This window comes from Eschrichtius robustus, chromosome 13, assembly GCF_028021215.1.
Source record: "Eschrichtius robustus isolate mEscRob2 chromosome 13, mEscRob2.pri, whole genome shotgun sequence".
NCBI classification, from domain to species: Eukaryota; Metazoa; Chordata; class Mammalia; order Artiodactyla; family Eschrichtiidae; genus Eschrichtius; species Eschrichtius robustus.
Genome location: NC_090836.1, coordinates 77,191,380 through 77,206,158, shown reverse-complemented (window position 1 = coordinate 77,206,158; position 14,779 = coordinate 77,191,380). Strand labels below are relative to the sequence as shown.

The 14,779-nt window shown below is 35.0% G+C and overlaps 1 protein-coding gene across 1 annotated transcript in view; it reads left to right on the top strand.

The window, feature by feature from the left end:
* The first annotated feature begins 276 nt into the window (after nt 1–276).
* Nucleotides 277–14,779, top strand: part of EPYC (epiphycan) — a 34,123-nt gene continuing 19,620 nt past the window's right edge. The window contains exon 1 of the mRNA XM_068561393.1: nt 277–441. Within this exon, the coding sequence (XP_068417494.1) occupies nt 277–441 (165 nt within the window). The remainder of the gene's footprint in view (nt 442–14,779) is intronic.

Here is a 14,779-nt window from a genome sequence, read left to right as displayed (position 1 = left end):
TATAAAATAAAATCAATTTCACCATAATTCCAATATCTACTGTAAAAATGTGGATAGGTTTGTGAATTCATTTGAGTATCTGGCATCAATAGTCCTCGGAAGCCACACAATTTCACGTGCTATGTTTATAAATTATCCATGGAAAGAAAGCTACCAGCTTGAGTTTCTCAGTATTGACAGTGATTTATCATTCCTATTTAGTGCAAACTATTCATAAGTTATTATCAATTAAATATGTATGTGTTTTAATATTTTATGATTAGGAAAGTTTGAAAAATGAAAACATTAGCAAGACTCGTGCTGGGACTTGTCGTCTTGGATGTTGCTGTGACTGCCCCGACTCTAGAATCCATCAACTATGACTCAGAAACCTATGACGCCACCTTAGAAGACCTGGATAATCTATACAACTATGAAAACATATCAATGGGTCAAGCTGAGGTAACTGATTCCTCCCACTCCTGAGACTTTTTAAAGCATTGTATGAGGAATTATTAGGGTTTCTTCTCTTTAAATAGATTTTTGTTTACTTGTAAGTGGAGATGTTCCATCTTAATAATTTCATATTAACTTTTTCTCCAGAACATGTTCAATGTGATGGAGGTTAACATTGGGAAACTCTTTTGCTTTCTTTATACTTCACTTTATTTTCTTTATATTTCCTCATAAAATTGAAAAAAGAGTTTCTATCTAGTTAGAACAGAGAAAATTAGGGGAAGAGGCAATCAATGAGGAAAAGGTGAATTCAAATAGTACACATAAAATGATAAGGAAGTTTGGGAAGTTTGAAGTAAAGAAAAAAGACATGAGATTAAAATGTAATAGAAGAAAACTAAAAGAATGCAGAAAAAGGACAATGATTTGAAACTTTACTGTATTCCAAGCACAAATACGCTTCCCTAAATGACATTACCCTCAGCAGTAATGTAGGCATTGGCAAGGTTACAGACCATTACCTAAATCTGATATGACATGTTCCTAATTAAATGGTAGGCCTTTTACATAACTAAAGGATACAGACTAATTTTTCTGAATCAGAAAACAAGCAGACCTTGAAATGCTGGAGTCTAATGAATGTACAACATTGACAAAAACTAATTAAGTACAAATAAACCGAAAGGGAAATTACATCACCTTTACAAGATCAGAACATATTTGGGGCAGTCATTCAAGTGTAAATTTTCTTAGAATAACTACTTTTGATAACTAGGGAAATGAGATATTTAGACAAAAGCATGTATTTAAATTGTATGGGACTTAGACACATCTTTATTAAGATAGTAAACATTCTCATTATTGTTTATGTTGCCTTCTAAAATACAAGAATTAGATTTTCACAGTACAGTAGTTTTTTATGTATTCTCCCCCTGCACTATTCTTTTCCTGTCTTTCTCTCTTTTGCCATCTGTCTCTCTCTCTCTGTCTATATTTCTCTTCCCTTCTTTTTAGTAAAGTTTCAGGCTTGACAGCAGGCCGCTTTTCTTCTGAACATTTAGTTATGACTCTGTTTTTAAGTCTTTATCAATATTCAGTGCTTGATTCATTTCACTGTGTGGTTTCTATTATGTGAAGGGGATTTTCTGTTGAGAATTTGTAGTCATTAATACCAATCTTGCTATATGTGATCTCTGTATCTCTAATCTAATGCATCAACGTAGAGTATAAGAAGAAAGTTTTTCAGTGCTCCACTCATCTTCCCTGTTCCTTTTTCCATCTTGCAGAAATATTAAAAAAAAAAACAAAACTCAGTGCATATCCGCAGTTATCTACCAAATTAAATATTTTAATTTAAACTTATTTGTCATTCTTCAAAAAAATATTTCATTGGATCGGTGAGTACCATAGTGAATTCCTTATTTTAAGTAGGGCTGGGGAATTTGGATTCAAGGGTTTATTTATTCACTTCCGAAGACCACATGCATAATAGAGGGACTACCATTTGAGACCAAGCCTACCCTAGGCAAAACTGTGAAGGACGTGAATTTTATCTGCAGACTGTTTTTAAGCTATTCCTTGCTGTCGGGATCCTTTTTGTTGCCCAGGAGGCCCTAGACATTCTCATGAGAGTCTGAAGTTCTTCCTGCCATCAAGGAAAATTAAGCTAATATATATATACATATTAGCTTAATTAGCTTAATTATATATATATATAATATATATAATTATACATATTATATATTAGCTTAATTATATATATATATGTATATATATATATGTATATATATATAAAGATGATTTATTATACAACCTTTCCTCAGTATTTGCTTATTCTGGAATAACAACCTTCCTGTAAGGTACTGAATATGTGGCATTGTATCCTTACACACCCTAGCCCTTACTTCATGCAAACATTTCTAATTTTCATACTGGCTAAGCCAGACTCAGAAACCCTAACAACTGAGGGTTCCAGAAAGCCACTGATAATCACTGTAGTTGACTGAAATATACAAGTCAGCCCTGATTTAACAATCCTTTGTGGTGAAGTCATCATCAGAAAACTGGTTTTAGGTAGATGATAGATATAGATATAGATATATACATGCGCTATAATAAAACTATAACGCATTTGAAAACATCAACTATACATAATTTTTTAAAGATATTTATGAAGTTGTTCCAACAGCAAAAATCAATCGACCAAACTACTCACCCACCACCTATTGGAAAAAAATCCCAAAACAAACAAAATCAATATGATAAAGAAAATTAGATGACATAAGGAACAAAATTCAGAACTTTAACTCAGATCTCAATAACTTATTACTATAAATCCTTTACAAACAAACAACTAGCATATAATTCCCTAAGGGAAAATATGAAATAAAGCCAATACTTCCAGTCATGTGAATGGATTCTAGAATTTGGTTAACATGGCATGAATTTCTTGAATGCAGTCTTGTAAGTTCAGATTCTGGAAGGTCAAATAAACTTATTTACCTCGTCTTTATAAATTAAAGGCAGTGGTTGCACATGTTCTTGATCTTATGTGACACTTTTTGAGTGAACACTGATAACACACCCATATAAGGTCCAGTTGATGAAAAAGTTCATAGTAAATGATAGATACAGGGAACGATGGGATCAGATTCTTCAGTTTTTTGTCCTTGATGCCAAGAGTAGGGTTCTGCATAATTTAGCCTAGAATTTATTTCATCTGTACAAAAGACAACTTCACATTCTAAAGTTGTAAATTTATAGGATAACTGCTTCTAAATGCCAATTTCTTTCTTTTAAAGTCGAAGACTTGGCATCTTATGCCAATAGAGTAGACCCTTTGGTCTAAACTTGGAATGATTAATACTTAAGGCCTTTGATATATGTAGTAGGTAGAATTCTAAGATGTGCCCTAAGTGGCCCATCCCCTGATGTGTCCATGCTCTTTGTAATTGTTAACATCATGAATATATTGGGATATCACTCCTGTAATAGGTTATGTTATATGGCACAGTTGAAATTTAAAAAGGGAGATTATCTTGGTCAGCCTGACCTAAAGTCATGAGCCCCTTAAATCAGTGTCTTGAGGTTAGGGACAAAATTTGAAGCATGAGAGAAATTCAATGCAGGGGAAACTGTTTCTCGCTTTAAAGATATCAATAGATGGGTCTATGTTCATAACAAGAATGCAGGAATTCTCTAGACGCTGAGGAGAAGCTGACAGTCAGCAAGCATATAAGGATACAAGAAACTCAGTCCTAAAGATACAAGAAACTTCAAGTACTTCAAGTACTACATGAGGTTACAGCCCTGGCCCTCACTTTATTTTGGCCTTGTGAGACCCTAAGCAGAGAACCCAGTCAAGCCATCCTTGGACTTCGGATCCACAGAAACTATGGGTTTAAAAATGGGTATAGTTTTAAACTGCTAAGTTTATAGCAATTTGCAATGCAGCAACAGAAAACTACTACAATGTAATGATTTAAACTTTTTTTTTTCTGAAAGCCAGATTTGAATTACTATAAGGCTGCAAGGCTTCCATTTATGAGTCCAACAATTTATCTAGTCAGTGAACCAAACCACCCCTGATTCCCAGGGTTAGAATCTCAATACAGCTTTATTGATTTCTATTGGTGGTAGTATATTCATTACCTCCTCAGTGGTTGGAAAAGGGTAATTGAAAGTATTTCTGTTTTGAAAATTATATGCAGCAATAGTATTTCAGACTCATGACTTATGTGATTTCTGATGATCTAGAATATCCAGGATCCACTGGATACTATGTTAGAAAAAGATTTTAGGCCCAGCAATTCCATCATAATGTTCTATATTAGCCAGTGGATACATTTGCTGGTATAACATAAAGTTGTTGCAGTTTTTACTGAGCTTTCATTTTACTTTAATGATATGCATAGGAACTGGTTATAAGCCACAAGACCAAAATGCAGACGTTTTGCTTACTGATGAATACTAGCTAACCCTGAGCACTTATTATGTGTCAGTAGTGTTCTAGGAATATCACATGTATTATCTCATTTATTCCTCCCAAAAAACAATGAAGTGCCATTATTATTCCCATTGAATATAGATGAGGCTATTGAGACACAGAGTAGTTAAGTAACTTGACTAAGATTACAGTTATTCATAATGGGTAATCATAGTGATGTTCTCATATCAGAAAATAATTTCCAACAGACTAATGAAAGATTATATTATCCTCCCTCCATTTTTTACCACTTTCTAATTGTCCTTTTAACTTGAACTGGTTTTGGTTGAGCTGAATGCCAGGTGCATTCTATACTGCACTCTTAGAAAGAAAAGCATTCTTCTATGGGTGAATAATGTGAACTAGAAGTAACATTTATAGACAACTGACTGTTATCTAATTACTGTAAGGAAAAAATGGCTTAGACTAACTACTTAGTTAGACTAACTACTTAGTCTATACTTCAAAGAATAATTGTGAATATGTATTTGCCAACATATATCTAAGTTATGAGTAATAACCTGAATATATGCATATATACACATATATATATACGTGTGTGTGTGTGTGTGTATATATATATATATATATATATATATATATATATATATATATTTGGGAGCCTAGGATCCAGGGAAACATTTCCCTATTTTCCTTAAAGGGTTCACCACAAAACTAAATAGTTCAAAATTCTGTATTCTTTGAGTGGCTTAAGTTGAGACTGCGTTTTTGACCAAGGCAGGTATTTGTTTCCATTTTCATGCTATAGTTTTTGGGTTATTGATTTTCCATTCCTCTTAGGTCTAAAAAAACATTGGTCCTGACCATGAGTAATTTATTTTGCCCAGAAAAGTACTCAGTGACTATGTTAATATTTATGGAAGTTCTGCTGAAAGATATGAACTTCCATTCCTCCAGGAAACTCTCCTTGGCTCCAACCAGATAATTAGACTTCTCCTCACCTATATCACATTATTTAGTCTTACATAATTACCCCTACTTAAGTGAGCCTGCACTGTTCCTGCGTCTTCAATAAATACCAGGAATGTTATACCCTGTGGTCCCAAGAAGCACTTGGTTGTATTTGCTGTAGGGTGGCGTGAGGGCATTTACAACGCCACACAATGCTCTTTCATGAGAACGTGGAGGAACAGGTTGCAATTTTTGAGAAATTTGTCTATTTTCTGGGCCATACATCTTGTAACTAAGTGTGCTTATCATTTTGCTCAGAAAAATGGCTCTTAATTGTTGCCTCATTCTTCCCTGGTGTCATATTATTTCCCACACCTTTATTTTCCTATCATCCTAATCTCCTCATGGAGATTTTTTTGAAGTATTACCATACATGCTTTAAAAGCTGCCTTATATACTTTCTGGAATGAGATAAGGTATGCATTCATAAGTAAATAACATTAACAACTAATAAAAAAAAAAACACATCAGTAACAATTGGCCAATAGGAAATTTCTTGAATGAGGAATGCTTTTCTTGCTATTACTCTCCATTGATCTTAAAATGAAGGCCAGTTTTTCTCTTTCACAGAAAGAACAAGTGGCTAGATTGTTTAAAATTAACCGTATAAAGAAAACTCCCATTGAAATAAACACACTCAGCTTCAAAAATAGCATTTATGGATGAAGAAGCTATAAGCTCATCAAAGGGATGAAAATTAAATTTAGTTAAGTTATAGGAATGTGAGAGAACTCAGTGAAGGCAGTTGTATCAATTAACAATGGAGCAATGATTTCTTTTCTCTTGTCATAACAGGGTGTTATGCAACACATATTATTATTCTTTTAGAATACGTATTGATGGTCTGTAACACCTGAAATTACTTAAGTAGAATCAAACTAATTTAGGACTACTTATAGAAATCAACATCCACTTTAGATAATGATGTATAAGAAGGATCTTAAAATTAGGTTATCTAAGTATAATAAATTGGTATAGAACTTTGCTAATGCTAGAGGATAGTTTGTCTCAAAACTCATCTTTATACTTTCTGAACAAAAAGTAATTAAATTACAAATATTTCTACAATTTATTTCCTCTGGTGAAAAAGGCATGCAATACTTTTATCTTTATATTTGGAATTATGTCTCACTTTGGCCAATTTATACAATATGTTTTAAAGTTTCAAATATATGGTTGGCATATAAAATACCTCTTATTGGAAGAAGTAACTTGTTAAAGTGTCAGTCAGCCTGAAGTAAATATTCTTTTCAGGATATGGCAAAAAATAAAAGCTAATCTTTCTCTTTACCCTCCCTTTTCACTGAAGATCCTCTGGAGGATGAGAGGAAAGAATTTTGCTGATGATCTTTTAATACGATCGTCTGACTGACTTTCCATATGCTTCTTTCAAAAGCAGCCTTAAACCATTTGATTCTTATTGTAAGCTATTTGAAAACCTTAAAAAAATGAAGCAACAAAAATGTACAATCATGCAGGCTCACAGGAAACAAAAAATTATTCATAGTATTTGCCAGTGATTTGTTTGTGTTTGTATCTGTATTATACATTATTTATGAGACCACAAATATAAGTTAATTATCACAACTGTCCCTTGAAATAAGACTTGTTATTATTATTATTATTATTAAAAACAACTAAGGATCAGAATGTTGCCCAAGGTTATTCAACTAGTAAGTTTCAGAGTAAAATTTAAACCAGGCTCTTTTAACATCAAACTAGAGAGACCCTGGCACTAAAACCTCCATTATTTTCCTGTTCCTTCTCTTTCATCTTTACTTCTTTTAGCTGTGTCCAATATTGAGGTTTATTTTCTCTGAAATTAAGTAATTTGATTATTAGGAATCAGAAAAAGATTTTCAAGTGATTGCAATTAACACACTATCTAAGCATCTCTCTTAGTTGTCAAAGTATTTAAGGGAGAGACAGGACAGATGATCCTTCTGAACTGAAAGCAGCTTTGTCAAAAATATGGGGACTGAGCAATCTTTGCCAAACACATTTCTTCCTCATTCATTTTCAAGATAAAGTAGAAAATAAGATACAGCTTTCACTGCCAATGTTCATGGTCACATTCTTTTAGATAATTAACATGAATCATTTAAATCAGTTTGAGTACCAGACACGCTTAGAGCAGAATTTCACTGCACTTAGCATACCTACATGCCAGCATGTGGAACCCACAAGAATATTCTTTAGTAACTCAGGCCGAACGGCCCAGGGCCTTTTAACATGCTCAGAAACCAATTTCTGATATAATGATAACAACAAAGAACACTTTCAGGACTGAGTAGCAAGTGGTGGGATAATTTGGGAGAAAGATAAATATAAAATTCTGTTTTGTTTTACAAATATCTTACTTAGTGTTAGAGTAAAAATCCAAATAGCATTCTGGATTTCGAAGACTTTAACAAAAAGGGAGATGGGCCTATAATTTAAATATTATGTGCTGAGAAACTGAGCTTATTGATTAGGTATAGACTGGCAGAGTGGCGACCCTAAACTCAGCAAATAAACAGATGAGGACTTTTGCTTCTCACTCTGGCTTTGCCTGGGCACTGAAATCATTACCACACACACTACAAAGAATGGGGGGAGAAACCACTAGCTTTGGGTGTTGCTCATGAGCACACCCCATTCATCCTTGAGAGCCCGTTTTTCACAGTGTTGAGTGACACGGGCTATGGAGTCAGTCTCCTCATGTATGAGTCCCAAGTCCATCACACCAACTGTGTGGCCTTGGACAGTCATACAACCTCTCTGAGCCTCAGCTTCCTATTTATAAGATAACTCGTGAGCATTAAATTAAAAACTTAATGGTTTAACTTAGAGCCTGGCACATAGCAAATGTTCAATAAATGTTACTTTTACCATGGAATCAGTCATTGAATCAAGAGCCACGGAAGCTTATGCACTGGTGATCAGAGGAGGGAAGGGATGGGATTTGCGCTATAATGAAGACTAACTCTACTGGGCATGGGTTCACCTTGCATCCACTTCCCAATCTCTTGCTGAGAGCCAGGAACAGAAGCAGGTAAATCAGACCAAGACCCTCCCTGCCCCTCAGTATCTCTCAGTCTAGTTATCTTATAAACACACAATTTCAACACAATAAAGGAAGTGAAAAAATAAGAATAAACAAGATCAGTAGTTATTGGGACATAAGGTTTCTATGAGTTCAGTCACAAAATATATACATATGCTGAGAAATTATGTCTCCAAACCTGCCATTATTTTACTTGCATGTTTATCCACCACCTTCTTTGAACAGTATGTAAGTCTACTTACAGGAATAAAAGCTATAATGAATACAGAAATAGATATATAAATATATATAATAAAATATAGATAAAATCAGATTAAATATAAGCTACATGCAATAATATTACCTCATAAAATAGTTTATTATATATATAATATAGAGTATATTATATTGTCTATAATATCACATCTTATATTGTATATTATTAATTATGTGTTATATTACATTATAGTATAAAAATATAAATTAGGAGAGTGAGGCAAAGAAAAAATAATAGTTGAGAAAATAATATGAAGCCAGGGGCCAAGTACATATGTGAAAATGCATACCATTTTGTATTATGATACATATAGATACATATAATATTGAAGTTTTCTGGGCAATAGTGTTAGGTTTTAAGGAACCTCATACGTGCTTCTGCTGTGCCCTACCTAACTTTAGAATCAACTGAGGGACAGAAATGGGACTCAGACAAATAACATTCAAAATATCCCCTTTATTACTGATAAAGGCTAGGTTGTAATATATGACTTAGGTGTGAAGCAACTATGGGCTTCTTAATACAAAACTTCAGAAACAGACTAGGTCATCAGTCACAGGCAATGCTGGTCAACCACAGGCCTCAGAATACAGTAAACCTTAGTGCATGCACAGAGGGGCAAACCAGAACTTATGCTCCTGACAGGCAGGCAACTTCCCCTAAAAAAGAAGATGAACCACTCAGGCCAAGCTCCTTCTCTCACTCACCAATTACCCTGGTCTTTCTTCCTCTCATAGGAGGAGTGAGTAAAGGGGCCCACAGAGGATATACCCACTCCCCAACACGGTGGCCTCTCAAGCCATCAGGCTTGTCCATTAGGTTCAATATAGCTTTCCATGTCAAGAGAGAAAAGCAGCCCATTTCTTAGGACAGTCACTCCTACCTTCATGAGGCCTGCCCTCATGCCAACTGGCACTCTTAGATGTCCTCTGCAAGTCTGTAGATTTTGGCCCCAGAAAACTCTGAAGTGGATCCAAGAACATCAGTGAATTTATCTCAAAGGTCTCTCTGCACCTAAGATTGAAATTTCACTCTCAGTTCTGCATTCTACCTCAAATTATATCAAGCCACATTATCTAATATCAGAGTTTATGAGAGCTTCTGCAATGAAATGAAATGCTAAGTAAATACACTCCAATAAGACAATTCCAGAAACATAGAGGACACAGATTAGCATATAGCTCTCCTACCTCTATAAAGTTTTTGAGGAAAAATAAAAAACTGCACATTAATGTCTCTGGCATATTGAAGTCTAAACTTGTTTAAATCCAAAGATATTGCTGTACAAAGTCAGAATTACTTGTCTTGTGATTTAAAAGTCCAAAGAATATGCAGTCCCAAACTCCCCTTTCTCAATTTCTTTTGCTTCATCCCAGCTAGATGAATTCTTTTTGCTTGGGTCAAGCTGGCTTCTTTCAGTAACTACAACCTGAGTAGCCTCTGCTAGATACAGATGTAGTTCTTCAGAGGCACATAAATTGCTATCTGTTCATTACCAAGTCTCCCATGACCTTGATATTTAAAGAGAATGAAGCATTAATTGCACATACAATATTATCACATTATTGACCTTAACCCCCATCAAATTTTTAAAAACCAGGTAATACTGAGTCCCTAAAATAGTTATTCTAGGCAAAAGTATATTCCCCAAACCAGTACATACTGTTACCAGAGACCAAGAAGAGAGTTGATGGTACCTGAGAAGTTGGAAGATGGAAGAAATCTTGGTTTGACCTCATCCAGATATTGGTCAGCGTATGTTCATTGTCTCTAGTCTGCATAGTGTGAGCTCAAGTACAATTGGGAGAAATCTCCCACCAGGAGTTAAATTATGGCACTGTGTTACCATTATTAGAGCAGCTGTTCTCAAAGCGTCAGCATCTCCTGGGAGCTGGTCAGGAATGCTAATTCTCAGGTCCCACTCCAGACCTAACGAATCAGAAACTCGAGAGGGGGGCCCAGTGATCAATGATTTAACAAACCCTCCAGGTCATTCTGATGCACCTACGGTATGAGCAGCACAACATCCCCAAACACAGTGGCTCTTCTCTCAGAGTATTATTGGAGATATTCCTGTTTCTTAGCACAGTTTTTATACACCCTGTTTTCTAGCACAGGTGAGTGACGGCAGGCCCAATTACCAGGTCCATTTTAGGCTTCTCTTTCTTTCCGCATACTGTCTTTGAATTCCCATTTTCCTGCTAAGCCCTGGTATTCTGGTCCCTGGTGTTGCACTGAGTATGTGTTCTGTCAAGTGACAGATTCTGTTGTAAGCAAGGATCTTCAGCCAGGGGCTTCTTCAGTCTGGAAGCTATGTGCCCCAGGGCAGGGGCTTTTACTCTTGCTTCAGGCTGTGGAATTCAAGAAATCTGCCTCCCAGAGAGTTTCCACTTCTTCCCCATGTTTTTGTTTTGTTCTGTTTTGTTTTTCAGCTGGAGAATCAGCCTCAGCAGATTCCTGAACTGAAACTGCTGTTGATGTTTCTGATGCCTGTGGTCCTTGGGAGGCTAGTAAAAAACAATCCTTCTACCATATTCCCATCAAGACTTTACTCAACATTTCAAAGTTCCAGGACTTAATTAGCATTTCTGTCTCCCACGTCCTATTCTGCGGAATTAATTTCCCCTCTAGTGTAGTGGTTCTCGACCTCGGCCATATGTTTGAATCACCTCTAGAGTTTTAAAACATTTCAATGCCTAGACCACACCCTAGACTATTAAAATCAGAATCTCTGGGGGTAGGACCCAGGTAGGGTATTTGACGTCCCTCAGCTATTCTTTTAGTGTGTCAGGTACTATCTTTTTAACCAGTTTAATATGCTTTTTAATTTGGCCCCTTTACTTCTCTAGTACTGTGTGCTAAATGAGAGCCTTTTTCTCTTTTCTTTCTGGTCCAGATTTTTGTTTTTCTGACATAGTTCTCCAGATTTTGTCTTGTGGCATCTTCCACAGAGACATTAAAAAATCAGTAAATTACAAATCTGCCAAAAGTAACACTGTTCAAAAAATCTTTGGAAATCTTCACATTTCTGAGTTGGATAATCCTATCCTGGACATGTTCTCCTACCATACTAATTTCTAACCCCAGATGGGACCTGACTTCTTATTGCCCTACATAGCCTTTTTCTTAAATGCCTGATTTTCATTAGACCCTCCCTAATTCCACAAATTTCTCATTCTAACACTCCTAGGCCAAGTTATGGTAAACCTTGTCTTGAGTTTGCTAGGAACAGAGAGGCTTACACTGTTAAGGTACACGCACACACAGGCATTGAAATAATTCAAGAATTACTACTTGGTAATGTCGTCATCCATCAGGTCGTACAATTATTGGCTTGTGATGTCAGTGTACTCCACATAAGATGCAGATAGGTGGGCCCCAAAGGATAATCACAGTGACAGCATATCAATATCTTTGTTAACATTCAATATGGGCTTTAAAGAGGTAAATGGTATATATGTAAATATATTAAACACTCCATTTCTTAATGCATACAAGGAAAAAAGCAAATAAAATATATCTAAAAGATATTGAGGATTGATCAACTCTTTTTAAAGTGTGTTTTCTCTGGAGTTATGATATCAAAACTCTGATCAAAGACATAAACATGAAAGAAATCAAATACAGAACATTTAAGATAAAAATCCTTCACAATAACTATATTGAATCTATAACATATATAGAATGGATATTGAAGGGGATTCGTACATTTTGGTACTGAGATTAAAAAGTAAGAACATAGAGTGAAATATTGCCAAAGCCAATTAACTGTTATTCAGCAGCCTTCTCCTACTGGCAGGAGGATTTCTATCATGTTAATGCCTGCAAAAACTTAATGATAGTCAGCAAATCTAAGGATTTTGAACCCTTGAAAGACAGTCCTTCCTTTACATTATGCTATTATAGAGCTGATATGCCCAGGGTCCTTTGTTCTGCTCCTACAAACTTTTGATTATAATCAGGCCCCCAAGTGAAGCTACAGAGACTACAGAGAACATATTTGTGGCAATAACAGGGTTCACGCTAGCATCCTGGCTTAGTACAGTCTTTGGAATTTGTTTAAAGTAATTCTTCCCCTGAGAGATAAAGTCAGGTTTCTAAATTTGTAAAATTTTTCAAGCCTTTACCACTGATCCTGTACATTAGGAAAAAAATTAATGTAATAACTATCTATTTTGAAGGCAACTGGCTACTAGCTGCTCCTCCCTGGGACATCCTCCAAAATGCACGTTTTCTTATTCAAAATGTCTATAATTACATCTGATAATATATACATCATCAACATCATCATCAATGAAAAGCAGTTGTATGCAGAGAAGTTCTACGTATTAAAAGGCACAGCTTGTTATAGTTTGTGCCTCAATAAAGCCTGTGTTAGAAGGAACAATTTGCTTTGTGTTAGGATGGGAAAGATTGAAACTTAAAAAAATACTAAATTACTTCATCATAAAATAAAGAGCTAGCATTTGAAAGTTTCTAAATATCTTGGTTTTCAGTCCAACTTCTTTGTTTTCAATTACTGTGATTGACTGTCTCTCCCTATCCCCCCATCCTCATGAGATTACTGATTTCAGCCTACACTAAATTGTCCTGGCATCCTTACTTGGGGAACAAGGGCAGTAAGGGGAAAGGGAACATGAACTGACTTTGCTATTAAATAATGTTTCTACAGCCTTTGCCAAAGTTCCCTACCAATATTATTTGGAGACATTCAATTAGAACTAGATGATATATTTTGTGAGAACTAAGATATTGGAAACCTATTAAGTTTCTGGAGTCTAAGGGGATGATGGTGAACAGAGTCCTGAATAAACTGGGATAAAACTGAAGTAAAAAATCTTTCTGGCAAGTAAAAATGAAATATTGCCATGTTCTGACAACAAGGAAAGGAAATGAGAAAATAAACATGTGAACAAAGAAAAAAATGCTGAGGTCCCAGAAGAGACACAGACTAGGGAGGGTATGATTAAACGGAACCTTTAAATCATTAGCTTTTGTTTCTTTTGCATTAACTTTTTCACTTAAACATTGCACTGAATACAAAGAAGCATTACCATTTAGAGTTATCTATGAAGAGTAACCATACATTAGGATAGATTAAAAGAAAAGGAAGCACTTACATGTTTTCATCAATACATACATATCTTAGCAAGTCAATATCAAATGTTATGATTATTATATGCTATTTTGATTAAACAAAAAGCCATTAACTAATTTTGATTTTGACTTGCAGATATTGATTCATTATATAGATTTATTAATTTTGACTTAATAAAATACTGAGATTTAAAAATAAATTGAAACAATGGTGAATTCACTAAAATTAAGTGATACAATATTTCAGTAAGTACTATACCAAATAACCAGATCAAAGAACAGTTGTTTGTAAAAGAGAAATCAGAGAGGATAGAGAGACAAAAAAATGTGCATTTATTTTTTCTAATGTCAATGATATGTGCTAGATAGCTCAACCCCCAAAATATTAGAAACTGTTCCATCAGTTTAATTAGGAAACACATAAGAAAACAAAAATTGAAAAGGTCTGTATTAGGGCAAGTTACATTAGCAGCTGTAACAAACAATTCAAAATCCCAATGGCTTAACACAATAAAAATTTATATCTTGCTGACATGACTACCCAATGCAGGTCAATGAGTTTACTGTCTTCCACGTAGTTATTCAGGGATTCGAACATCTTTCATGCTATAACGTCACCATCCTCACCTTTGTCACAGTGGATCTTCTGTTGACAGATTAAGGGAGGCGAAAGAATCTGAAGAAAGTATGCTTATTCTTCACTGAATTTGACCAGATGCTGCACATGACCTTCTCTCCCCGTCAGTTGGCTAGAACTAGCCACATGACCCAAGCTAGAGTCAAATAAATTGGAAAATTTATTTTAGCTGAATGCCCAGGAGGAAAACGAAATGACTTGGTGAATATATGAAATTGTCTTAGCCATCATGCTTAACCAGACTAGAGTTTCATTCTACATAATACTTATTTCTCACGAAAGTGAGAGAAAATTATAATAAATGTGGCTTGAATTTTACACTCTACCTACATCACTGTTATGTGATTTTTT